Source organism: Podarcis muralis, chromosome 1 (genome assembly GCF_964188315.1).
Source record: "Podarcis muralis chromosome 1, rPodMur119.hap1.1, whole genome shotgun sequence".
Classification (NCBI taxonomy): Eukaryota; Metazoa; Chordata; class Lepidosauria; order Squamata; family Lacertidae; genus Podarcis; species Podarcis muralis.
The window spans coordinates 8,820,394-8,846,389 of NC_135655.1; the positions used below are offsets into that span (position 1 = coordinate 8,820,394).

The 25,996-nt window shown below is 47.7% G+C and overlaps 1 protein-coding gene across 2 annotated transcripts in view; it reads left to right on the forward strand.

Moving 5' to 3' along the window:
• The window catches only part of LRRC9 (leucine rich repeat containing 9), a 76,136-nt gene that overhangs the window by 24,207 nt on the left and 25,933 nt on the right, over positions 1-25,996 (forward strand). For both annotated transcript variants that reach the window (XM_077920883.1, XM_077920906.1), the window contains 9 exons: positions 402-522; positions 2,148-2,327; positions 8,395-8,522; positions 10,577-10,789; positions 12,788-12,907; positions 14,198-14,389; positions 16,213-16,338; positions 18,245-18,376; positions 23,120-23,297. In XM_077920883.1, coding sequence (XP_077777009.1) covers positions 402-522; positions 2,148-2,327; positions 8,395-8,522; positions 10,577-10,789; positions 12,788-12,907; positions 14,198-14,389; positions 16,213-16,338; positions 18,245-18,376; positions 23,120-23,297 — 1,390 coding nt within the window. The remainder of the gene's footprint in view (positions 1-401; positions 523-2,147; positions 2,328-8,394; positions 8,523-10,576; positions 10,790-12,787; positions 12,908-14,197; positions 14,390-16,212; positions 16,339-18,244; positions 18,377-23,119; positions 23,298-25,996) is intronic.

Below are 25,996 nucleotides of genomic sequence, written 5' to 3' on the forward strand. Positions count from 1 at the left end.
GCATGAAATCCACTCTCGACTCTGAGTATATTTCAACAGCACTGGCCTACTCAGGAGGCAAGGTGATTGGCTAATTCTGGGATTCTCCTGTAGGCTAATCAGGTTGCGGATTCCCTTCCATCTGGAGTTGGATTGGGTGGCTCCTGTGGACCAATCAGACTGCTGCATTCTGGATCCTATTGTTCTAGGACCAATCAGACGGCTGCATTCTGAATCCCATTGTTCTAGGACCAATCAGACTACTGCATTCTGAATCCTATTATTCTAGGACCAATCAGACTGCTGCATTCTGAATATTATGCAACTCAGTACATAACAGGTTTGTTGTAGTTTAATGTTGGGAGGGCATTTAAGGGTCAATGGGATCTGCCTACTCAGACTTGCTTTGTTGCTCTTTGCAGCCTGGAAGCGAAGGAGGCGTCCAGCTCTCCAACAGTCTCAGTATCTGCGAATGTCCAAGAATTGAATATTTGCAAAAGCAAGCCAGAAGCAAGGGGGACTCCGAGGATACATTCAGGCGTGGTAAATATAGAGAGGTTGCTCTAAGCACCCATGAATAATTTTTAAAGCCCCCATCACATGAAAAAAGCCTTTTCAGCTGGAAAAGTCACAGAGGCCTTGCAATAAATGCAGCAGGTTGTGACGAGAGGGACAGAGCCTTGGGTGCTAGCGGGGTGGTCCAGCGAGGTGTGAAGTTTTGAGGCCATGCTTTCTGCTAGTGAAAGTGGGATCCATTTCCAGATTCTGTAGTAGGTGTTCTCCATAATAATAATAATAGATTTTTATTTATACCCTGCCATTCCCGGTTCAGAAAACCAGGCTCAGGGCGGCTAACAACAAATTTAAAACACTTAATTGATGCAACAAAAAACGGCATGAAACGTGAATAACCATAAATTCAAAAATCAATTTAGGGGGAAAATGCATCCAATAAACATTAGATTATAACCAGGGCTAGCTGGCTAAGTTAGTTCTATTTGGTCCAGTGAGGAGACCAGGGGAGAATTAGCTGTGGGATCCCGGAGCGGGTACCGTATTTTTCGCATGATTGGACGCACCGGACCATAGGACGCACCTAGTTTTTTGGGGGGGAAATAAAGGAAAAAAATTTCCCCTTTATTTCCCCCCCAAAAGCAGGTCAGGGAAACCGAACCAGGTCGAGGAACAGCGGAATAGTGGCGCTGCGCCTCCCTGCTGTCCCCCGAGCTTGTGGGGCTGGCTGATGTCTGTCCGGCGGGCGGGGCGCTCTGCTTCAGGGCGCCCCACCCGCCAGGCAGCAGGCTGCTATCCGCAGTGTGGGGAGCCTTGTGGGGAACTCCTGCAAGGCTCCCCACTCTGCGGATGTATGCCTGGCGCAAGGGGCGCTCTGCTTCAGGGCGCCCCACCCGCCAGGCAGCAGGCTGCTATCCGCAGCGTGGGGAGCCCTGTGGGGAACTCCTGCAAGGCTCCCCACGCTGCGGATGTGTTCCCGAAGCACCTGGAGCTCTGCTTTCAGGGTGCCCGACGCTCCGGGAAGCAGGCTGCTATCCGCAGCCTAGACACGGCTAGCGGAGCGCTAATCCCGAAGCTTGGGGCGTGCGGAGCTCAGCGCGCCCCAAGCTTCTGGGCGCTAGCGGAGACCTTGCTGGCGCCCAGAAGCTTGGGGCGCGCTGAGCTCCGCACGCCCCAAGCTTCGGGATTGGCGCGGCGCTTCGCTAGCCCTGGGAGAGCCACACGACGTCACGGGGCTCTCCCAGGGCTAGCGAGACCTTGCCGGCACCTAGAAGCTTGGGGCACGCTGAGCTCCGCACGCCCCAAGCTTCGGGATTAGCCCGGCGCTTCGCTAGCCCTGGGAGAGCCCCGCGACACGTTAGTGAGAACAACATGCAAAAACGTGTTCCGCAAGGGGGGCGGAATTTGGCATTTTGTAGGACAGCGAGTCAGGGCACCTCCAAAGGAAAATCTTGACACCCACTTCACCTCTGTTTGGATGGCACCCAGGGGAATGACCTCTGATGATGTCCTTAATGTGTGGGCAGATCCGGACAAGAACGGTCACCCATTGTGTGTGCTGCTTGGTTCATTTTGCTTCCGTCGTTTGGGACTCTCCTCTGGGGTTTTGATGCCTTGTGTTCTTGTAAACGATAACTTCTCTTCTCCATTCTCAGGGAAACTCATCGTTGCAAAAGTCTTCCTTGGACACAGCGCCCCGGCTCATGACGGAGAGCCAATTGTCCAGGCCAGCTATCCCAACATCAATTCCGTCTACAGGTCTGGCAAGTCCTCCCAGAACAGCCCCTGTAGTACAGCCAACAGTGGGGCTGCGGACCAACAAGAGAAACCCAAGTGTAAGTTAGTGTCTCCAACTGGAGTTGGTCATACCGTACTCCTGGGATTTCATTGGGGAAATTTGATCCTGGGATTTTTATTATTTTTTTAAATGTAACAGTACCCAGTTTGTTGTTTAGTCGTTTAGTCATGTCCGACTCTTCGTGACCCCATGGACCAGAGCACACCAGGCACTTCTGTCTTCCACTGCCTCCCGCAGTTTGGTAAAACTCATGCTGGTAGCTTTGAGAACACTGTCCAACCATCTCGTCCTCTGTCGTCCCCTTCTCCTTGTGCCCTTCATCTTTCCCAACATCAGGGTCTTTTCCAGGGAGTCTTCACTTCTCATGAGGTGGCCAAAGTACTGGAGTCTCAGCTTCAGGATCTGTCCTTCCAGTGAGCACTCAGGGCTGATTTCCTAAGCTAACTAGCTGGCTGGAAACTGAAGCTATTCTAGCGGAAGAGCAAGCGGGTTTCAGGCAGGGCAGATCCACTATAGACCATTGCTTCACCCTAGCCTATTTAATTGACAAATATGCCAAAAAATCCCGTGGGGTGCTATACGCAGCCTTTATTGATCTAAAGGCTGCCTTCGATTCAATTCCACGTGCAAGACTCTGGGACAAATTGAGCACATCAAGTATAGACAAAAGACTATTATTTCTGATCAGCTGTTTATATAAAGACACGGTGTTGTATGTAAGAACTTCGTTAAATGGCCACCTTATAGGACCAGTTCCTGTCAGCAAGGGGGTCAAGCAAGGTTGCATCCTGGCCCCAGTTCTATTCAACTTTTACATCAATGATATGGTCAACTGTTTGTCATCTCCGGACTTCCATGCCCCCAAACTGGCTGACAAATCAATATCCGTGCTTTTGTATGCTGATGATGCAATACTCCTATCTCGAACAAGAATAGGCTTAAATAGGCTCATAGGTGAATTTTCAGCATACTGTAGGAGAGAGCAACTGGTAATAAACTATCAGAAAACCAAAACCATGGTTTTTGCAAGGAAATGCAGACAGTACAGCTGGAGGATGGATGACCAGATAATTGAACAGGTTAAAGCCTTCAAATATCTGGGTATCGTTTTCCAGTCGACCGGGTCCTGGGATGTCCATCAAAAATATGCCAAAGAAAAAGCAGCTCAAAGTATTAAGATGCTGTCGCGCTTCTTCTACACGAAGGGGGGCAGATACATCCTAGCAGCCTTTGAAGTCTTTCAAGCAAAACCTCTGGCGCAGTTACTGTATGGGGCACAAATCTGGACGGGGAACCACTGCTCCAGTCTTGAAACTGTTCAGTCTAAATTCCTAAGGCAGATATTCGGCGTCCCCTCCTGTGTTCCAAACGCAGCTTTACGACTCGAGGCCGGCCTTCCATCTGTAGAAACTCAGACCTGGCAAAGAACACTCAACTATTGGCTTCGTCTTAATCTAAATCCACCTGGTCTACTGCCTCTAGTAATGCAAGACCCTCATAAAAGCATGTGGTTCAAAACTGTGCATCAAAAACTCCTTACATGCGGTCTGCATTCGCAATCCCTATTATCAATGGGCCTCATTAAAGCAAAGAGTCTAATAGGCCAGCGCCTGAAAGACATTGAACGGCAAAACAACCTGACTATCTTAAAGAAACTGTGCCCATGGTATACCTACTTTCCCCCTTCCCATTTTGACTTTCCAGCTTCATATTTGTTTAAATTAACCATCCCAAAATACAGACGAGCCTTTACATTGGCTAGATGGGATGTTCTTCCCTCTGCCGTACTCGAAGGTCGTTACCAAAAGACTCCATTTGAAAAACGACTCTGCCCATGTAGAGATGGTAACACGGAAACAGTGTCCCACGTCCTCCTATCCTGCCCCCTTTACAAAGACCTAAGGAATGAGATTATTACTCCACTCATTCTCCCCAACCCCGGCCGTTCACAAGACATTATACTGTTTTTTCTCTTATCTGATACGGATAGTCAGACAACAGAGAAGGTCGCGAGGTACATCGAGAGAGCTATGAAATTGAGGGCCACCATCTGAGTGACAGACTTGTTCATCTGACGGACCTCCTTCTGTTTGTTCTTATCCTCCTTTTATTCTTAGTTTATTTTATTTTTAATTCTTGCATAGCTGTGGCCTGTTGGCTTTGCTAATAAAGTTCTGATTCTGATTCTTCAGAATGGATAGGTTTGATCTTCTTGCAGTCCATGTGACTCTCAAGAGTCTCCTCCAGCACCAGAATTCAAAAGCATCAATTCTTTGGCGATCAGCCTTCTTGATGGTCCAGCTCTCACTTCCATACATCACTACTGGGAAAACCATAGCTTTAACTATACGGACCTTTGTTGGCAAGGTGATGTCTCGGGACCTTATATGGAATCGACAATATAAACCACCTAGGTGTGATGTACCCCAACAACCAAACATACACAAAAGGACAACGCACAGTAGTACAAGTAAAGAGATCATATGATTAAGGGACCCTCAGGGGTCATCAAGCCCAACCCGCTGCAATGCAGGAATCTCAACCAAACCATCCAGGGCAGATAGCTACCCAACCTCTATTTTAAAACCTCCAAGGTGTGGGATGTGAAACACAAGAGCAGTCAAGTACAACATTCCTAGAGTGAACATGTTTACACATGGGGAGAAATGTTTGTCCAGCCAGCAGGTAAACTTCCTGTTTCCTTCTGGGCTGGGACAGACTTCCTCTGCATGTGACTAGAGGTGGGCGTGGCCTCACCTGTGCAGGTAACGACAAAAGCACAGGGCAGAGCAGCCATGTCTCTTTTTTTACCACATGCATCGAAGAAGCAACATCTGCTTAGCCAAAGATGCCCTCTTGGCTTCCAGACAAGAGAGGACAAAGGGACTGTCTTCTTATGAGATAGTTTCCAGGTATATGTTACTTTTCTAAGCTAAGTCTGCCTTCTGGGATCCTACTGTGAACAGAATGATATGTGAGTAAACTCTTTTTATACTTTTGTAGAAGACTGTGTCATGTCTTATCTTTTATGAGGGAATAAGGAGAAAATACCAGAACAGTTCTTACAGAGGCTTTAGCGAACCTGAGCAAACACATCTGCTGTGAGTTAAAAAAGGGGAATGTTACTCTGCTAAATTGTGGAACTTGTTAACACAAGTTGGAAAAGGATATAATCAGACAATATATTCTCTCCTGCATCCCTGAACATTCCCACACAAGGAAGGAGAATCCACCACCTCCCGAAGGAGTCCGTTCCACTGGCGAAGAGCTCTTACTGTCAGAAAGTTATTCCTTTCTTAGAACTTGAATCCATTGGTTTGGACCCTACCCTCCAGAGCAGGAGAAAACAAGCTTGCCCCATCTTGCATGTGACAGCCCTTGAGACATTTGAAGATGGCTGTCGTATCTCCTCTCAGCCTCCTCTTTTCCAGGCTAAACATACCCAGCTCCTTCAACCATTCCTCATCAGGCTTGGTTTCCAGACCCTGGATCATCTTGGCTGCCGTCCTCTGCACACCTTCCAGCTTGTCAACATCCTTCTTAAATTGGGGTTCCCTGAATTGGACACAGTATGCCAAGTGTGGTCTGACCAAGGCAGAATAGAGAGCTACTAATACTTCCCTTGATCTGGACACTAGACTTCTGTTGATGCAGCCTAGAATGGCATTAGCTTTTTTTGCTGCTGCATCACACTGTTGACTCACGTTAAGCTTGTGGTCCTTTTCACATGTACTACCAGTAAACCAAGTGTGTGGTCATCTGTTGGAGGTTATTTAGCTGAGATTCTTGCATTGCAGGGGGTTGGAGCAGAAGACCCTCGATTGTGCCTTCCCACTCTGTTGTTGTTGTTTAGTGGTTTAGTCGTGTCCGACTCTTCGTGACCCCATGGACCAGAGCACGCCAGGCACTCCTGTCTTCCACTGCCTCCCGCAGCTTGGTCAGACTCATGTTTGTCGCTTCAAGAACACTGTCCTCTTCCCACTCTACAATTCTATGATTCCCAGTTCTTGCAGAACGACCAGTTATAGATGTGTTTTGACCATTCAGTCTGTTTCAGATACGTCCCAATTAGCTTTAAGTCATTTGGAAAGCTTTTGTAAGCTATTTGGACACCCACCCACACCCCGCAAAGAATGGAAGTCTCCATTTGTCTGAGGACTCTGGTGCAGAGGGAGAGAGAGGGCCTAGAAAAAGCTCAGGAGAGAGCAGATATTTCCACTCATCCACTGCTACCGGATGGGACTCGGGTGGCGCTGTGGGTTAAACCACAGAGCCTAGGACTTGCCGATCAGAAGGTCGGTGCTTCGTATCCCCGCGACGGGGTGAGTTCCCGTTGCTCGGTCCCTGCTCCTGCCGACCTAGCAGTTCAAAAGCACGCCAAAAAGTGCAAGTAGATTATAGGTACCACTCCGGCGGGAAGGGAAATGGCGTTTCCGTGCGCTGCTCTGGTTTGCCAGAAGCGGCTTAGTCATGCTGGCCACATGACCCAGAAGCTGTACGCCGGCTCCCTCAGCCAATAAAGCGAGATGAGCGCCGCAACCCCAGAGTCAGTCACAACTGGACCTAACGGTCAGGGCTCCCTTTACCTTTACCTTTGCCTTTGCTGCTACCGGAAGAAAATAGCAAGGCAGCGAGTAGCCGCTAGAGGGAGATCCAGCCTCACACATGAAGCCTCTGCATTTATTTGAAACCTTTGCATTCTTTTTCTGCTTTGGTGTGCTCCAAAAGCTGTGATCTGCCCTAGTACAGAGAAAGCAGGAAGATGGTGTGCTTGGGGTGGCGTGGCTCACAGCAATGGTGGCGACGTTCTGCCTCCGCTGTCGGAGGAGATATGCCTCTGAATACGAGCCGCTGGGAATCTCAAGTGGGGCAAAAGGGCTGCTGTATAAGGTTACCAGATTTTTTTCCCAGTGAATCAGGGGACACTTTTCAACTTCAGTAGGAATGATAGGATTTTGTCAGGGGACTGATTTGTAAATCTGGGGACTGTCCCCGGGAAACTGGAACGTCTGGTAACCTTATTTAGAACGAATTGCTGGACTAGATGGGCCTTTGTCCTGTTCCACCAGAGCTCTTGTGACAAGTGCTGACCCTCCTGGGGCAGCCTGGATAGCTGGATTGCCTAGAGCATGGTGCTGATGACGCCAAGGTTGCAGGTTCGATCCCCACATGGGGCAGCTGTATATTCCTGTATTGCAGGGGGTTGGACTGGACTCTACGATTCTATTTTTCTCAAAAGCATACGTGGGATGGGGTATGGGGTGTGTTAAGGGAGGGTTAGTACCTCTGGTGGGAGACATGTTGTATAGTTTTTCCATCTTTGGTCCCCCCTGCACTCAGCTCTCACCTGTGGCTCCCAGGAGCTGTCAGCATGTGGCAGCAGCCACACCCCGGGAAATGGCTTCGACTTGTCTTAAATCCTCAGTGAGTTAGGGGTTTCCCCTGCATGCAAAGACAGGCTGCGATGGGCAATGGGAAAACTGGCCTCCTCCACAGTGGCTCCCCGTTTGTGGGATGCTCTCCCCAGGGAGACTCGCCTGGCACCTTCATTATACACCTTTAGGTGCCAGGCACAAACGTTCCTCTTCAATGAGGCCTTTGGCTGATTAACACTCTACAGCCTTTTTAAATGTTTCTGTGGTACGGGAGGTGGGTGGGTTATTGTTTTTGCTGCTTTGTTTTTAACCAGATGTAACCAGCTGTGTTCTTAATAAATAGGGTTTCTGCACATGCTTTGCAGGGGCAAATAGGGTCTGTCCACCCAGGAAGGCAGCTGGTCCTAAAGCTCTGCTGTTGTGTGGGGCAGAGGTCTAATTATGGCTGCTGGCTATGGTGGAGCTGGAGGCAGCTGGAAACCACAGGAGAGTATTGCTCTTGTGCTCAGGAACTTTTCTTGTGGGTTTCCTGTGGGCACCTGGTTGGCGACTGTGAGAAGAGGATGCTGGACCATTGGCCTGATCCTGCAGGCTCTCCTTCTCTCCTCTCTTTCTTATTTTCCTTCTGGAAATGTCTCCTGTTCTTACAACTTCAAAACTTCCATAACCGTTATCCGGAGGGGTGGGGAATCCGTAAGAGAACCCGCCATTCCTGTTCTTGCCTTTCAGCTTCAGAGGTCTGTTCTTCTCTGGACTACAAGAACTGCGACTGCAACCTGCGACAGTGCGAGTGGTTTGTGTTCGATCACGACCTGGTTCTGCCCGAGTACATCGTAGAGTTTGAGTACATCACGTTGGTACGCGCTTCCTGCTCCCTACCAATGCGTTCAGCGCGGAGGGGCTAGTGTAGAGATCCCCTTTGCAAATGTGCCTGGGCTTGCCGATCGGAAGGTCGGCGGTTCGAATCCCCGCGAATGGGGTGAGCTCCCGTTGCTCAGTCCCTGCTCCTGCCAACCTAGCAGTTTGAAAGCACACCAGTGCAAGTAGATAAATAGGTACCACTGCGGCGCGAAGGGAAATGGCATTTCCGTGCACTCTGACTTCCATCACGGTGTCCCGTTGCATCAGAAGCAGCTTAGTCCTGCTGGCCACATGACCCGGAAAGCTGTCTGTGGACAAACACCGGTTCCCTCGGCCTGATGTGAGATGAGCACCACACCCCTTAGTCGCCTTTGACTGGACTTAACTGTCCAGGGGTCCTTTACCATTTTTACCTTTTAGTTACAGAGTTATCATGCATCCTGAGGAGCTGCTGCCATTTAGTCAGGGCCGGCCCATTCATGAGGCAAGGTGACCTGGCTGCCTCAGGTGCGAGGATCTACAGGGGCAGCAGATCTGTCCCACAAGGAATGCATTGCTTGCTGTTGCCGCTGCTGCCACTGCTGTCGCCACAGTGGCAGTGCTAGCTGTGATACAGGCTCGACAGCTTGCCCCTGCAGTTAAAGGGGCCACACGACGGAAATGTATGCCACGCCACAGTAAGAACTGTTTGGCCGTGGAACAGGCTCCTTCAGAAGGTGGTGGACTCTCCTCCCTTGGAGGTTGTTAAGCAGAGGTTGGATGGCCATCTGTCAGGGATCCTTGAGTCGAGATTCCTGCATTGCAAGGGGTTGGACTAAATGATCACTGGGGGTACCTTCCAAGTCTACGAAACTGAAATGGACAGATATTGTCCTGGTAGGACCCTGGCAGAGACACATGCCCAACTGGCATGTTCCCTCCTGGTCGATCGTTCGGGAGCTTCATAAGCTTTCTTCTGCCCGAACATCACAGCGACCGATGCCAACCGACACTGGCACACTTAGGGATCCGCAGAGTTTGCGCATCATGCATGACAGACCTCAGCAACTCAGCATTTTGGCTAATCTACTTTATTTACATATAAACACACACGGAGCACTGCAACATGGCTCCCTCTCTCTTTAGCATCAGGCAGCAAAGAGAAAAATAACAAAGGACAATAGTCCCACTTCACGGAACACAGTAACACAAACATCCTGTCTCCATCACTTCCCACTCTGTGGAGTCAAAACATACACCGTTATGTGATAGACAAACAATCCCATGACTGCAAGGAATTCTAACAGATAGCACACACTCATTCCGCCACCTACACATGGCCACATCTTTCTCAATTAGCAAGCTCTGCCTTTAATTAAAGGGGCTCACCCCCACTTCAGCGGTTGGACCCCAAGCTAATTTGCAAAGGGTCAAATCTAGAGAGGAGCAGATCCGGGCTTTATTTTATTTATTTATTTATTTTTGGTCCTCCTAAGTCAAGAGCTGGTGGGACGCGGGTGGCGCTGTGGGTAAAAGCCTCAGCGCCTAGGGCTTGCCGATCGAAAGGTCGGCGGTTCGAATCCCCGTGGCGGGGTGCGCTCCCATTGTTCGGTCCCAGCGCCTGCCAACCTAGCAGTTCGAAAGCACTCCCGGGTGCAAGAAGATAAATAGGGATCGCTTACTAGCGGGAAGGTAAACGGCGTTTCCGTGTGCGGCTCTGGCTCGCCAGAGCAGCAATGTCATGCTGGCCACGTGACCCGGAAGTGCCTCTTGAGTGAGATGGGCGCACAACCCTAGAGTCTGTCAAGACTGGCCCGTACGGGCAGGGGTACCTTTACCTTTACCTAAGTCAGGAGCTGGGAGCCTTTGGCCCTCCAGGTGTTGGAGGATGAAAGCTATAGTCCAACGACGCCTGGAGAATCACCGGCTTCCCCCCACCACACGTGCTGAGTGTTGCACCGAAGCATCTTTATGACTCTCGCTTAGCTCGTTTATATATCTGTTTAGTTAAACAAAGGAAATGCAGTAACAAGCTGTGGCAAAGAGAGAAAGCTCTGGGTCTTCTGCCTAGGTCAAAGTGGAGCCTCTGTTCTCGTCGCTCAGCAACGTGACCGGGGAGGAAGGAAGGAGAAACTCGGCAGGATTTGTGCTTTCTCGGGATTTGCAACGCGACGACGAAGTTCTAAGCATGAAGCCTATCATTAAGCCCAAGCCCAAAATCGTTTGCCTGGATGAAAAGACGGTGCTGGCGGTAGCCAAGGCCAACATCTACAGTCAGATAATGGTGAGCAGGTTCTGTTACACGGTGTTATTGCAGAATCGAAGCGACACGGTGCTGTTTCCAAAGGAGACCGCAAACTCTTCCCATTCCCTGAAGTTGGGGGGACTTTTGTTTTTGCCTTGCCACACCACTTACTGTATTTTTCGTTCTATAAGACGCACCCAACCATAAGACGCACCTGGTTTTAGAGGAGAACAAGGAAAAAAATTTCTCTTCCTCTCTGCGCAGCGCCTCTCCAGCGAAGCGGCCAGAACAGCAAGAGGGATCACTGCGTAGCGAAAGCAGCAGTCCCTCCTGCTGTTCTGGCTTCTGGGATAGCTGTGCAGCCTGCATTCGCCCCATTAGACGCTCACACATTTCCCCTTACTTTTTAGGAGGGAAAAATATGGCATATACCTTGTAAGCTTATAAGTTTGTATGTATGTGTCTCTCTTTTATTTACACGAGTGTATCTGAACCATTAGGGACGCGGGTGGCGCTGTGGGTAAAAGCCTCAGCGCCTAGGGCTTGCCGATCGAAAGGTCGGCGGTTCGAATCCCTGCTGCGGGGTGCGCTCCCGTTGCTCGGTCCCAGCGCCTGCCAACCTAGCAGTTCGAAAGCACTCCCGGGTGCAAGTAGATAAATAGGGACCGCTTACTAGCGGGAAGGTAAACGGCGTTTTCCGTGTGCGGCTCTGGCTCGCCAGAGCAGCGATGTCACACTGGCCACGTGACCCGGAAGTGTCTCCGGACAGCGCTGGCCCCCGGCCTCTTGAGTGAGATGGGCGCACAACCCCAGAGTCTGTCAAGACTGGCCCGTACGGGCAGGGGTACCTTTACCTTTACCTTTTATCTGAACCATTGTTCTTTGCACGTCTTTTTTTTTTTACCTTGTGCACTTCGAATTTTATACTGGCTACAAAATTCTTTCCCCCCCTTCAATAAGGAATAAGAACAATATATTAAAAAACCACCACAGTCTCCTTGCACCTCTCTAGGCAGGTCAGGATTTCACAGATGGATGGTGGTAGGGAGTCAGACTGAAGAATCTCCTGGCAGTGGAGGTGGAAGGAGAAGAGAATGTAACTTCATCGTCTTTTAATGTATTGTTGCATTTATATCTCACATTTCCTCAAACAAGCATGTGTGGTTCTCTGCCCCCCGCCTTCCATTTTATCCTCACAACATCCCTGGGAGGTAGGTTACGCCAAGACATAGTGACTAGCCATGGTCACCCAGCGAGCTTAGTGGGGATATGAACCCCTGGCCTCCCGCTCTAGCCACTAGGCCACACTGCCTCTCCATTGCAATGGTGAAGAGGGGAGAGTTTTTCCAGCAAGACTTTTAGGGCCAGATGTGACTAAACATGGAACTGTCCCAATTATATTGAAAAGGGGCAGAGCTTGGGTTTTTTTCTGTTTCTTTTTTAAAGAAAGCAAAAGGACCAATGTAGCGGAGCAATACAGAAGCCCAATCCCATAATAAAATTTTCAATCCTGTCAGGGAACTGACATCGGAGCCAGAGGCGGAGGCAAGGCTCCCAAGCGATGCTGGAGAAGGGCCCAGCAGGGAGAGAGGCAGCTCATCAGCTGGGGAAGGAAATGAGCGTAACACCAGGGATAAAGGGGGGCAGATGGGAGAATCGGCAAGGGGGCTCCAGGACTCCTCGCCGGAGACCAGCGAGGAGAGCACGGGTCCTCCGCTACCCACACCCTCTCTGCGCAGAAGACTTCTGCGCAGAGAGAGTAGGAGGAGACTTGGAGTCAAACAGCTTTTATGCTGGAAAAGGTTTAAGAAACGCCCACTGACGGATTCTGCTAGCGACTGAAACAGCCACGAAGTGAAGGGCTGTCCAGACAGAAAAGGCTTAACCAGGCACACTAGCCAGGAGTGGCGGCAACTTACGCACGAGCAACCCCTGTAATCATTACAAATCCCAATCCAGATGTTGTGGCTCAGTGGCAGGGTAGCAGCTGCCTTGCATGCAGAAGATCATTCAACCCCCTCTTCTCTTTCAACGCAGATTCTGAATCTGCATGGAAACAGGCTGAGCAAACTGCGAGACATCTCCAAGCTCACTGGGCTTCGCAAACTCATCATTAGCTTTAACGAATTCACCTGTTTAGATGACGTTTACCACTTGGTAAGAGTTATGCCGCTATATTTTTTCTCATTAGAGTGGGTATGTTCGTAAAAATTAAATTTAAGGTTGAATTTAAGGCACAAAGTGAAAAAGCCCTGAAGTGAAGGGAGTTTTTCATGGGGAAACGCACATCTTTGGACATCATTGGATATAATATTTATCTGCTTAAAACCTTTGATGTGACTTCATAGATCATAGAATTGAAGAGCTGGAAGGGACCCCCAAGGGATATCTAGAACTCCGGAGCAGAACTCTGACGTATAGTTAGCAGAGTAAAAGCTTAAGCCTGTTGCAGGATTCCCAAGAAATAGACCAGAGGCAATTACGGTAATATTTCATCCAGCAAAGCTTTACTGCTACTGAAGGCAAATGAGCACAATGGTCACAAATCCAATACAATCAGGATTGGCCCTGTCTGTAAAAAATCCAGTTGCAGCAGACTTAACTTAAATTTGCAATAACTTATAATAAGTCTAACCCTTAACACTAAGCATGCTATGTACAAAACACCACACCAAAAGGAAAAGAAAGAGAAAGTGAAACCCAGGCTCCTTCTGGCATTACAGTGGTGCCCCGCAAGACGAATGCGTCGCAAGACGAAAAACCCACTAGACGAAAGGGTTTTCCGTTTTTCGATACGCTTCGCAAGACGATTTTCCCTATGGGCTTGCTTCGCAAGACGGAAACGTCTTGAGAGTCTTGCGATTTTTTTTTGCTCCCCCCCCTTTTTCTAAGCCGGTAAGCCGCTAATAGCCTTTTAGCCGCTAAGCCGCTAAGCCTTTAATAACCGCTAAGCTGCTAATAGCCTTTTAGCCGCTAAACCACTAAGCCTTTAATAGCCGCTAAACCGCTAATAGCGCTAATCCGCTAAGCCGCTAATAGGGTTGCTTCACAAGACGAAAAAACCGCTAGACGAAGAGACTCGCGGAACGGATTATTTTCGTCTTGCGAGGCACCACTGTATTATAGTCTCCATGACCTTGACAAAGATGACAGAACCAGTTTAAGCCAGCTGTACTCAGCTTCTCTGAAGGAATAACCCAAACATCATGAACCTTCTGCTTGCTTCTTTCACTCAGAGAAGCTTCCAGAACCCTCTTGAATTGAGTAGAATAGGAAAGATCTCTACACATCAGATCAATACTTTCTGCACCAAGAAATGCAAACTGACAGCTCCACTGCCAAACCACCCAATACAATTGTAATACCATGCACGTTGTTCTGCAAATGAATTAGTTTCTTAGCTGCTTGCTTTTCAAGTCATCCTCACCCTTCTTACTTCTGCTGCAGCCGAACCTGGAATATTTTGACGCCAGCCATAACCACGTGATCACCCTGGAGGGCATCAGAGGCCTAAACAAACTGAAGTATTTGGACTTGAGCTGGAACCAGCTGAAGAAGGCCGGGGAGGAAATTGGCGTCTTACGGAAACATACCCCCATGGTGCTTAGTCTTGATATCCGTCATAACCCATGGCATAAGGTAGATCTCCTCCTGAACTTGTAACGAAACAAAAAACAATCAAACACAAGAATGGGGTCTTTTTTTTTTACTTCAGTGCTGCCTTTCAGGTGAGCCCCATTACCGCTGCTCTTTCTTAATGCTACTAGGACAATTTCCCGTTTCTCCTGTGAGTGCTGTTATAGGACGGCAGCGATGGGGAGCCTCTGGCCTGCAGATGTTGCCAGAGGTTTCCCACATCCTGCAGCTACTTCTGTGTTGGATATGATGCTGTTGTGGAAGCTACTTTCCCCTCCTGCCTCTCCACCCCCATCGTTCTGCCCAGACACTGAGGTCCAGCGCTGAGGGCCTTCTGGCGGTTCCCTCCCTGCGAGAAGCCAAGTTACAGGGAACCAGGCAGAGGGCCTTCTCGGTGGTGGCGCCCGCTCTGTGGAACGCTCTCCCACCAGATGTCAAGGAGGAAAACAACTACCAGACTTTTAGAAGACATCTGAAGGCGGCCCTGTTTAGGGAAGCTTTTAATGTTTAATAGATTATTGTATTTTAATATTCTGTTGGAAGCCGCCCAGAGTGGCTGGGGAAGCCCAGCCAGATGGACGGGGTATAAATAATAAATTATTATTATTATTTCCATTATTATTTATAGTAGTGCGTTAGAGAAGGCCGTGCTGAATTTCATTTGCTGTTCCTTTCATTTGCTGTCCATTCAGTTGCCTCGTTTATACGTTAAGATTAGGAGAAACTTTATTTGTATTAGCCAACGGCCATAGCAAAATAAAACAAGCAATACAGTATATACAAATAAAAAGACAGCAATGGGTAAAAAGGGCAATCCAATGACCAAGATTATCGTTCAGATAGTGGCCCTTAATCTCATTGCACCCTCAGTCGTTTATACGTTGCTTTCCCAATAAGAGAGGAATAAACAGCAAAACATAAATAAGAACTAATAAAATAACTAAAAGCAATATAGCCATAAGGCAGGACTAAATCTGGTAGCTTCTCAATAAAATGCAAACAGCGTCACATATTTCCTCCATCCCTACGCCTTGGTAAACACAAATGTTCTTAAGCTGTCCATGGAAGGTGACCAATGCAGGGCCCGGGATAACTTGCACTTTGGGGTAGGAGCCACCACCTGCGGGAATGTTGAGGAAAGTAGGAGAGGATACATGGATTAAATATTATCCCTCCTCACTCACGCTAGTGAGCAAGCAGAAGAGCACATTCCCTTGCAGATTGCTGGAAGCAAGTTGATGGATTCATTAGAATCGTTTAAATTAAGCAAATCAATCTGGCTTTGTCCAGTCTGGCTTGTTCCAGGTAAGTTTCCCCTATTTCCCTCTTAAAATAATAATAGCACAACAGTCTTGTTTAAAAGTAAGAGCAAAGTTTCCTTACATTCAGTTCACAGCAGTAATCTGAAGGCAGGCTTTATCTTGCGGTTACGTTTGTAGAGAAAAGAAGTCTGAGCTGGGCCTAAGACTTTCTTCCTTGTGGCTTCCATCCTCTGTAAGGATGGGCCATGTGCTGGCTAAGAGCCAGAAGAGGAGGTCCAAGAGGGAAGCTTGAAAGGAGAAAAGGAGGAGATGGCTGCATGGCTAGCTATTTTACTGGGTCTGCTAGGCTCACGCCCATCTACCTGGTCACACAGAAGGAGAGGTGGCTCCAGAACAGGTATGACAGGAAGTCCTCCCTGTCTGGAGCCACATTCCCATGTGTCCACTCTAGGCAACAGGAAAATGTTGTACTTGACTGCTTCAGTGAAGATACATTCCACACCACTGAATGCTTCCATCCAAGGTCATCCCACTCTTGTTTTTCTCTCTTCCCCCCCCCCCCAGCCAGCCTCCGTACGCTTGAGTGTGATTGGCCAGCTGAGGGCTCTGACTCACCTTGACGGACTTCTGATCACAGAGGACGAGGCGGCAGCTGCCATCCAGTTCATGGCAGACTCGAAAATCACGCAGGTTAGACAGCCCGGGTTTGTTTGCTCATTTAAGGCAGCGGCAAGGAAGAGCTCTCGGCCCGAGTGGGGCATCTCCTCATGGGCAAACCTTTGGAGGGAGGGGAGCAAGGTGTAGTGGGGTCAGCCCTGTCTTTAGCACATGCGCCGCCGGGGTGCAAAGATCTGCCCAGCACCCCCAAATTTCACGTGCGCGGCGCTGTTGTGAATGACAGGTGCTGCCGTTGTGAATGACAGGCACGGCACATGTGAGGTAAATGAGTGCACAAAGTCCTTTAGTGAAACGGTAGGTATACATTTCGGTAATACCTAGGTATATATGTATTTTGTTTTTCTAGCTTCATCAAAATTATTTATTATTTCATAAGAGGTAGATAGTTAAGAGCTTAGGCGGCTTCAGGGGCGGGCGCCTGGCACCCCTTGCCCCCCCAAGAATTTGGTGCCCAGATGCCCCACACCCCTTGCACCCCCAGGTAAAGACGGCCCTGAGTGGGGTAGCAGAACTGGAAATAATGCCGATATATTTCATGCCTGACAATGCATGTGCCCTTTGAGTTTCAGATAGTACATGGGCAGACGAGTCGAAGAAGCCCGGGACAGAAATTTTCAAGGCCCTCTAGCGGCTAGGGCGGCTCATTTGCCAGGATTTAGCGTTAAGTCTGGAAGTGTCTATTCAGTTCTGACCAGACTTTGTTTGGTGGGCATTCCCAAGAGGGAATGCGCGAAGGATATGCAGCAGGAGATCCATTTGGGTCCACCAAGATTTCCACAATCACCCCGTACTCTAAGCTGCAGACCCACAGACTGCAGGAACAGCTTTTTGTTTAATAATAATAATAATAAATTTTTATTTATATCCTGCCCTCCCCAGCCGAAGCCAGGCTCAGAGCAACTAACAACAATAAAAGCAACACAGCACCCTAAAATCAATTCATTCTAAGATCAATTCAAAATCAAATTAATGGCAACCATTGGGCTAGAGTTCTGTGAGGATTACCAAAGGAGGGGGTCAGACTGTGCCTTGGCTGGTGGAACAGCTCTGTCTTGCAGGCCCTGTGGAAAGATGTCAAGTCCCACAGGGCCCTAGTCTCTTGTGACAGAGTGTTCCACCAGATCGGGGCCACAGCCGAAAAAGCCCTGGCTCTGGTTGAGGCCAGCTGAACCTCCCTGTGGCCCGGGACCTCCAAGATGTTTTTGTTTGAAGCCCGTAAGGTCCTCCATGGGACATACCAGGAGAGGTGGTCCCGTAGGTACAAGGGTCCTAGGCCGTATAGGGCTTTAAAGGTTAAAACCAGCACCTTAAACCTGATCCTGTACTCCACCAGGAGCCAGTGCAGCTGGTAGAGCACCGGGTGAAGGTGATCCTGCAGCGAGGACCCCGTAAGGAGTGTCACTGCGGCATTCTGGACCCACTGGAGTTTCTGGGTCAGTCTCAAGGGCAGGCAGCCCTTTGAGGGTCCATAAACAGAGTGGGAGAGAATTCAGAACAATGGTCAGTTGGGTTGGGTTGGGTTGGGTTGGGTTGGGTTGGGTTGGGTTGGGTTGGGAAGCCTCCGCATGCTATTGGACCCCATCTCCCATCAGTCCCAGCCAGCATGGGCCAATAGCAAGGGATGATGGGAGTTGCAGTCCAGTGACACTCGATGTAGGCAGAGCTGGTTTTCTGTTAAGCCGATTGGTCTCTCCAGCAGTGAGTTTCTTCCACCTTGCAAGCTTTTTAGAAAGCCGAAAGAAAGTATGCGTGGCCTACCCAGAAATGAGCGAAATGAGCCTGCTCTAGCAAGGATGGGAGAGGGGAGAAATCCCCACTCTCACGCACATTTGCCTTAAAAATGTCTCCAAGGGTGATTCAATTGGGTTACGAAACTGCGTGTTCGTTTGCCTTCGTTCTGGTGGTTTCGTTCCTCCAGGCGTCTCTGGTGGAGAATTCTCGGACGGACCAAGACAGGCTTCGCATACTGAGCATCCTTCCTCAGGCCGTGATCCTGACCCAGATTAGCAAGAACAGAGTGGACGTGTTCCAGAACAACTGGCCTTCTCGGGTAAGGGGGAAACCTTATCAAATACCACGTGCTCGTAAAATCAGATCTCCTGAAATTTCGTGAGCAGGTCCACCATTTCTGGGGGCTGCTGTGCCACCCCCATGGCCATTCTCTAACTCTAGAGGACTCTTCTACAGAAGCCTCTTAGAACCAGATTCCCTTCCACTTCGTAGGAGAAAAAGATAGCTGGGTCTCTTTAACGCCGTGGCTCCCAAAGTGGGCAGTACTGCCCTCCCCAGGGGGGTCAGGAGGATGATTTAGGGGGGTGCTAGAGGCAAGGGAGGGACGCGGGTGGCGCTGTGGGTAAAACCTCAGCGCCTAGGACTTGCCGATCGCATGGTCGGCGGTTCGAATCCCCGCGGCGGGGTGCGCTCCCGTCGTTCGGTCCCTGCGCCTGCCAACCTAGCAGTTCGAAAGCACCCCTGGGTGCAAGTAGATAAATAGGGACCGCTTACTAGCGGGAAGGTAAACGGCGTTCCGTGTGCTGCGCTGGCTCGCCAGATGCAGCTTCGTCACACTGGCCACGTGACCCGGAAGTGTCTGCGGACAGCGCTGGCTCCCGGCCTCTAGAGTGAGATGAGCGCACAACCCTAGAGTCTGGCAAGACTGGCCCGTACGGGCAGGGGTACCTTTACCTTTTTAGAGGCAAGGGGGCTGCTGGAGGTGTAGACAACTGTCAGACTTTGGAAGGCTGGCATCATTGCATCAAGTTCATAAAGTTTTGTTGAAATAAATAAACTAGCTTTAATTAAATAAGTGTGCAATTAGCTGTTAAAAAGGTAAAGGGACCCCTGACCATTAGGTCCAGTCGTGACCGACTCTGGGGTTGCGGGACTCATCTCGCTTTACTGGCCGAGGGAGCCGGCATACAGCTTCTGGGTCATGTGGCCAGCATGACTAAGCCGCTTCTGGAGAACCAGAGCAGCGCACGGAAACGCCGTTTACCTTCCCGCCGGAGCGGTACCTATTTATCTACTTGCACTTTGACGTGCTTTCAAACTGCTAGGTTGGCAGGAGCAGGGAACGAGCAACGGGAGCTCACCCCATCGCGGGGATTCGAACCGCCAAACTTTTGATCGGCAAGTCTTAGGCACCACCCGTGTCTTTTTTGGAATTTTATTGGGTCATTGTCTTACCTTAGTGGCTTGTGGAAACAGCTATTCTGAATAAGGGTAGGGGGAACTGGGAATGAATTTTTGGAACGAAGCAGTTGGAACGAAAAAGTTTGCATTCGACAGATAAGATAAAAACAGACTGTTCCAAAATCCCTTCCGTGGCTCCATCTCAGAGTAAGCAGTTTGTGGTTATGATGGAGCCGCCTTCCTCTGACCAGTCAGGCTAACGGCCCATCAAGCTGGCTGATAGGCAGCCATTTCCCAAGCTCTCTGGACAAACCTCAGGTCCCGCTCCTTTCAGCATAGTTCTCATTCTCCCTCCTCAATGACCACCCACCGTTCGTAGTCCGTTCCACAAAATAAGGCCATTGGACAAGGCAGTCCAGGGAGATCCTCAGGCACCTCGACCTGTCACACTCTGTGTTGCGGCCCATCATCCAGAATCATGTTAATTTGCCATGTAGAAAAGGTTAAAAGCTCCTCTGTCAGTTCGATTTGTTGCGCGGCGCATAGCATAGCTAGAGGAGAACACATTTGGGCAGATGAGCATAGCGTTCTGCTCTTTGTACATTAAGGGAAGCGCATTCACAGAGGCTGCCAAGAGAGGCGGACGTTTCAGCCCATGGTGTCAACATTACACTGTGTGACATCGGTGCCAAAGGTGATTCGTATCGGGGGAAGGACTCATTTTTGCTGAAAACATATATGCATTGCAACAAGAGGCGAAAAGAGAAACCTCTGGGGGTTCTCGGGGGGGTAGTTACTGGGTTTCAGAGAGATGGGTCCAGAACACACCTCAGTTACCTGTCCACGGGAGAATCTTTTGAAAGCCACTGTCTCACTGCCTCAGTCTCCACCTCTGTAAAATGGGAATCCTGGGAAGCTAGATTCCCACATTATTGTGAGGATGAAAGCAAGTAATGAGATATAAATCAGCACGGCACCACTGTTTTTAATGGTTTATCCTTTTTTAAAATGTCAATAAGAAATTTATTTTTTTATTTATTTATTTTTTTTAAATTAAATTTTTATTAGAATTTTAACAAACATCATAACAAAAAAACAGAAAAAAGAAAAACAAAAACAAGAAAAAAGAACATAACATAGAAATACAAAAAATAAAACACATATAAGCTCAATTGTAACTTTCTTTAAGCTTACTTTCGCGACTTCCTCATACCTTCCCTTTCTGTATTCTAATTTCATACTCAATTTTCAGCAAATCTTTTCCCTATTCTTAAAGTAATTTCAATATCAGTTGTTTTCTTCTAATTATCCCTTGCTGCTTTTAACCCCTTAATATCCAATCCAACATTTTTCTAAACTTCAATTATCTTACAATATTTTTTAAGATACTCTTTAAACTTTTTCCAATCTTCCTGCGCCGTATCTTTTCCCTGGTCACGGATTCTGCTCGTCATTTCCGCCAGTCCCATATAATCAATCACCTTCAGTTGCCATTCTTCCACGGTGGGTAGTTCTTGCGTCTTCCAGTGCTTTGCGATGAGTATTCTTGCTGCTGTTGTAGCGTACATAAAAAATGTTCTATCTTTCTTTAACACCAATTGGCCGACAATGCCCAGGAGGAAGGCCTCTGGTTTCTTAGAGAAGGTGTACCTAAGTACTTTCTTCATTTCATTATAGATCATTTCCCAGAAGGCCTTGATCTTTGGGCACGTCCACCAAAGGTGAAAGAATGTTCCTTCAATTTCTTTACATTTCCAGCATTTGTTGTCGGGCAAATGGTAAATTTTTGCAAGCTTGACTGGGGTCATGTACCATCTATATATCATTTTCATAATATTCTCTCTTAAGGCATTACACGCCGTAAATTTCATACCTGTGGTCCACAACCTTTCCCAGTCAGCAAACAAAATATTATGACCAATGTCCTGTGCCCACTTAATCATTGCAGACTTAACCATTTCATCTTGTGTGTTCCATTCCAACAGCAAACTATACATTCTTGACAAATTCTTAGTACTGGGTTCTAACAATTCAGTTTCTAGCTTTGATTTCCCCACCTGGAAGCCAATTTTTCTATCTGTTTTAAACACTTCCATTATTTGATGATAATGAAGCCAATCTCTCACTTTCCCTTCTAATTTTTCAAAACTTTGCAGTTTCCATCTGTCCCCTTCTTGTTCCAAAATTTCTCCATATCTTGGCCATTTAGCCTCCATATTAGATTTTTTGATGGCCTTGGCCTCCATTGGTGACAGCCACCTTGGAGTTTTACTTTCCAACAGATCTTTATATCTAATCCAGACATTATATAATGCTTTCCTGACAATATGGTTTTTGAACCCTTTATGCGCTTTAACCTTGTCGTACCAAAGATATGCATGCCACCCAAACATATTGTTATACCCTTCCAAATCCAAAATGTCAGTGTTCTCAAGAAGCAGCCATTCTTTCAACCAGCAGAAAGCTGCTGATTCATAGTAAAGTTTTAAATCCGGCAGGGCAAACCCCCCTCTATCTTTTGCATCAGTTAAAATCTTAAATTTTATTCTGGGCTTTTTGCCCTGCCAGATAAATTTAGATATGTCTTTCTGCCACTTCTTGAAACAGTCCATCTTGTCCAATATTTGCAAAGTTTGAAACAAAAACAACATTCTAGGCAACACATTCATCTTAATAACTGCTATTCGGCCCAACAAGGAAAGCTTCATGTTTGACCAAATTTCTAGATCTCTTTTGACTTCACTCCAACATTTCTCATAATTATCTTTAAATAAATTCAAATTTTTTGAAGTCATATTAACACCCAGGTATTTCACTTTCTTAACCACCGTTAACCCCGTCTCATTCTGAAACCTTTCTTTTTCCACTGATGTTAGGTTTTTCCCCAATACTTTCGTTTTTAATTTGTTCAGCTTAAATCCTGCAACCTGACCAAAATCTTGAATTAATTCTAAAACTTTCTTTGTACTAGATTCAGGCTCTTGCAAAGTAAGTACCAGGTCATCTGCAAATGCTTTCAGTTTATAATGTTTCGCTCCGACCTGTTTAAAAATTTAAAAATGTTGGTGATCAGTCGGAATTTAGGCAGGCATTAGCCTCTGTACATTATTGTTAAAATGCAGCACTCAATGTGCACACACACTCACAGAAACTGAACTATAGAAATAGTGATTATTATTATCATTACAGTCATACCTTGTGTTGCGTTTGCTTCAGGTTGAGTGTTTTCAGGTTGCGTCCCACGGCGACCCAGAAGTACCGGAAAGGGTTACTTCCGGGTTTCGTCGCATGCGCAGATGTGCAAAATGACGTCACGCGCATGTGCAGAAGTGACGAATCGCGCCCCGCAGCTGCACAGCTGCGGGTTGCGTTCTGCTTATGTTGCGAACAGGCCTCCGGAACGGATCCCGTTCGCAACCAGAGGTACCACTGTATTATTATTTATTACAGTTGTTAGTTGCTTTATACAAGAAGAAAAGACTCAGTGAAATTCAACGAGATAAAATATGCTCCTGTCTGTCGTTCAGTGTAGGATAGGCTGTGCACCAAACATCATGTGCACTGATGACTCTCATACCGAGAATCCCAAATTCATTGATTCAGCAGAGTTATACAGTGAGGATTATGCTTTCTCCTCACCCCACTCCCTCTGCTCCAACAGATCACGGTGTTAGACCTTGACGGGCAACATCTCAGCAGAATCAGTGGCTTGGACAAACTGGAGAATTTGCGGTGGGCATCCTTTAGCAACAACAACCTCACTAAAATAGAAGGACTGGATACTTGCCAAAATCTGGAGGAGCTCACGGTAGATGGAAACTGCATCACAACCCTCGAGGGTAAGGTATTTTGCATGCTCCGTTCCGAATATCCACAGCTTTGGGTGTTCCTGGACTTGGCTCTGCTCCCAGGGAGGAGGCCGGGGCCAGGAGCACTTCTGCACAGAGGCAGCTTTTGCAAGAGCTTTGCCATTTCCTGGAGGAGACGGGCGTCACATGGTCGTCCGCCTTGGAGAAGCGGCGCTCAGAAAGGGCAGCTGGTGGAGAACGCTTTCAGTTCAGGGCCCTTGATACTCGATGGCACTGGCTTCTGAATTGTTTCTGGGTCCATGGGTGTAGCCAGGATTTATGTTAGAGGGTGGGCAAGACAGCCACCCGTCACCATCCTCTGTCTCTTTCTCGCAGATTCGGAATGAAGTGTCTCAACAACAGTTGTTTGTTTATTATTATTGTTGTTGTTGTTTAGTCGTTTAGTCGTGTCCGACTCTTCATGACCCCATGGACCAGAGCACGCCAGGCACTCCTGTCTTCCACTGCCTCCCGCAGTTTGGTCAGACTCATGTTTGTAGCTTCGAGAACACTGTCCAACCATCTCGTCCTCTGTCGTCCCCTTCTCCTTGTGCCCTCCATCTTTCCCAACATCAGGGTCTTTTCCAGGGAGTCTTCTCTTCTCATGAGGTGGCCAAAGTCCTGTAGCCTCAGCTTCAGGATCTGTCCTTCCAGTGAGCACTCAGGGCTGATTTCCTTCAGAATGGATAGGTTTGATCTTCTTGCAGTCCATGGGACTCTCAAGAGTCTCCTCCAGCACCATAATCCAAAAGCATAAATTCTTTGGCAGTCAGCCTTCTTTATGGTCCAGCTCTCACTTCCGTACATCATCATCATCATCATTATTATTTTACTTTGTCAAAGTAATAATCATACATAAATAAGAATAAAAATGTGCACCCCACCACTGAGACCATTCCATTGCAACTATCCAACCTCCCAAAATTTCAGCACCTCTTGCGATGGTTTGACCCCTTTCCATTTTAACAGTACTGTACAGTTGTACCTCTTGTTACGTCAGTCACCGGTTGTGTTTTTTAGGATACGAATGTGGCAAACCCGGATTCGCCCCGCGTGCATGCGCAGAAACACTCTATCGCGCCGTGCGCATGCGCAGAAGCCGCACACTAGTTGCAGGCTTTTCGGGGTGCGAATGGCACCCCAGAATGGATCGAGTCTGTAACTAGAGCTACCACTTTACAAATTCTACAAACACCCTCCATATCTCCTCAAAATCATTTCTTCTACATAGTGCCCCATATTACCTTAATGGCACATGTTAATTTATCATTAATAGCTATATCCCACACCTCTTTATACCATTCTTCCATTTTATATTCTGCTTGCCCCTTCCACTTCTTACCTATAATAATTTGTGCAGCTGCCAATAAATTTGTGAGCAAGTCCTTCATAGCCTGTGAACCTTCCACTCCATTGTAAATTGATAATAATGCTACCTCTGGACTTTTGTCCAGCTTTAACCCAGTGATTTCTGTTAAGTTCTTAAACAACCTTTGCTAGAAAAATTGTACGTATTTACACCCCCGCCACATGTGAACATAATTCCCGGTTTCCCAGGAACAACAGTTGTTTTAAATTAGGTATTTTTTTACCACCAGTACTCTGAGAAATATGTCAAAACCTTCAGTCGTTTTAAAACTAGGAAGTTAAATTTTTAATAATTAACCCCAGGGTGTACCTTTCATGTGGTTAAAGAGTATATTTTGCAAAATTGCAAAGATGACACCTTTTCTCATCTTATTTTTTAAAAAAATCTTAACTTTTCTCGGATTTGCTGAAAACTAGGAGAAGCTTCCAGAACCAAGTTCCCTGCGATGTGATTGGTCAATTTGTGGAAGCCCCGCCTATTGCTCAGTTGGGTTGCCAGTTGTATTGCTAGAATGTGCCACAACATCATCCATGTGACCTCAGCAAGCATTTTAATTATTCTTATCTCTTTTTTATTTATTTACTTAATTTGCGGGGGGAGGCAGACAATTTTGTCCCTTTGCTTTGATTTCTGTCTCCTCTTGAGAAATTATCGTCATTGTTGGTTTATTTAGTTATTTAATGTACCGTACTTAAATATACAGTGGTACCTCAAAGTCGAACGGAATCCGTTCCAGAAGTCCATTTGACTTCCAAAACGTTTGGGAACCAAGGCGCTGCTTCCGATTGGCTGCAGGAAGCTCCTGCAGCCAATCAAAAGCCACAGAAGCCATGACAGATGTTCAGTTTCCAAAGAACATTTGGAAACCGGAACAATCACTTCCGGGTTTGCGGCATTTGGGAGCCAAAAGGTTCATCTCGCAAGGCGTTCGACTTCCGAGATACAACTGTACCCCCTTTTCCCCAAGCCAGGATTCAAGGTGGCTTCCACCGTCTACAAAACATTGTTCTCAAATGCAAAGTAATAGTGAGAAACTGGTTAAGAGCAATATTTCTGATTAGTTGATGGGGGTTGGTCTAGATGACCCATGGGACTCCACATTTCTAGGAAGAGTTAAAATCCACCAAAATACATTTAGAACCAGCAGTTAAGATAGTTTGCCTTGACAGCAGCCCAGTGATTGGCACTTCAGTTTTCAAAGACCTGTCTGAACAGGAAGGACTTGGCCTTCATCACCATCGTTGTTGTTGTGAGCCAGTGTGGTGTAGTGGTTAAGAGCGGTGGACTCGTAATCTGGTGAACCGGGTTCGCTTCCCTGCTC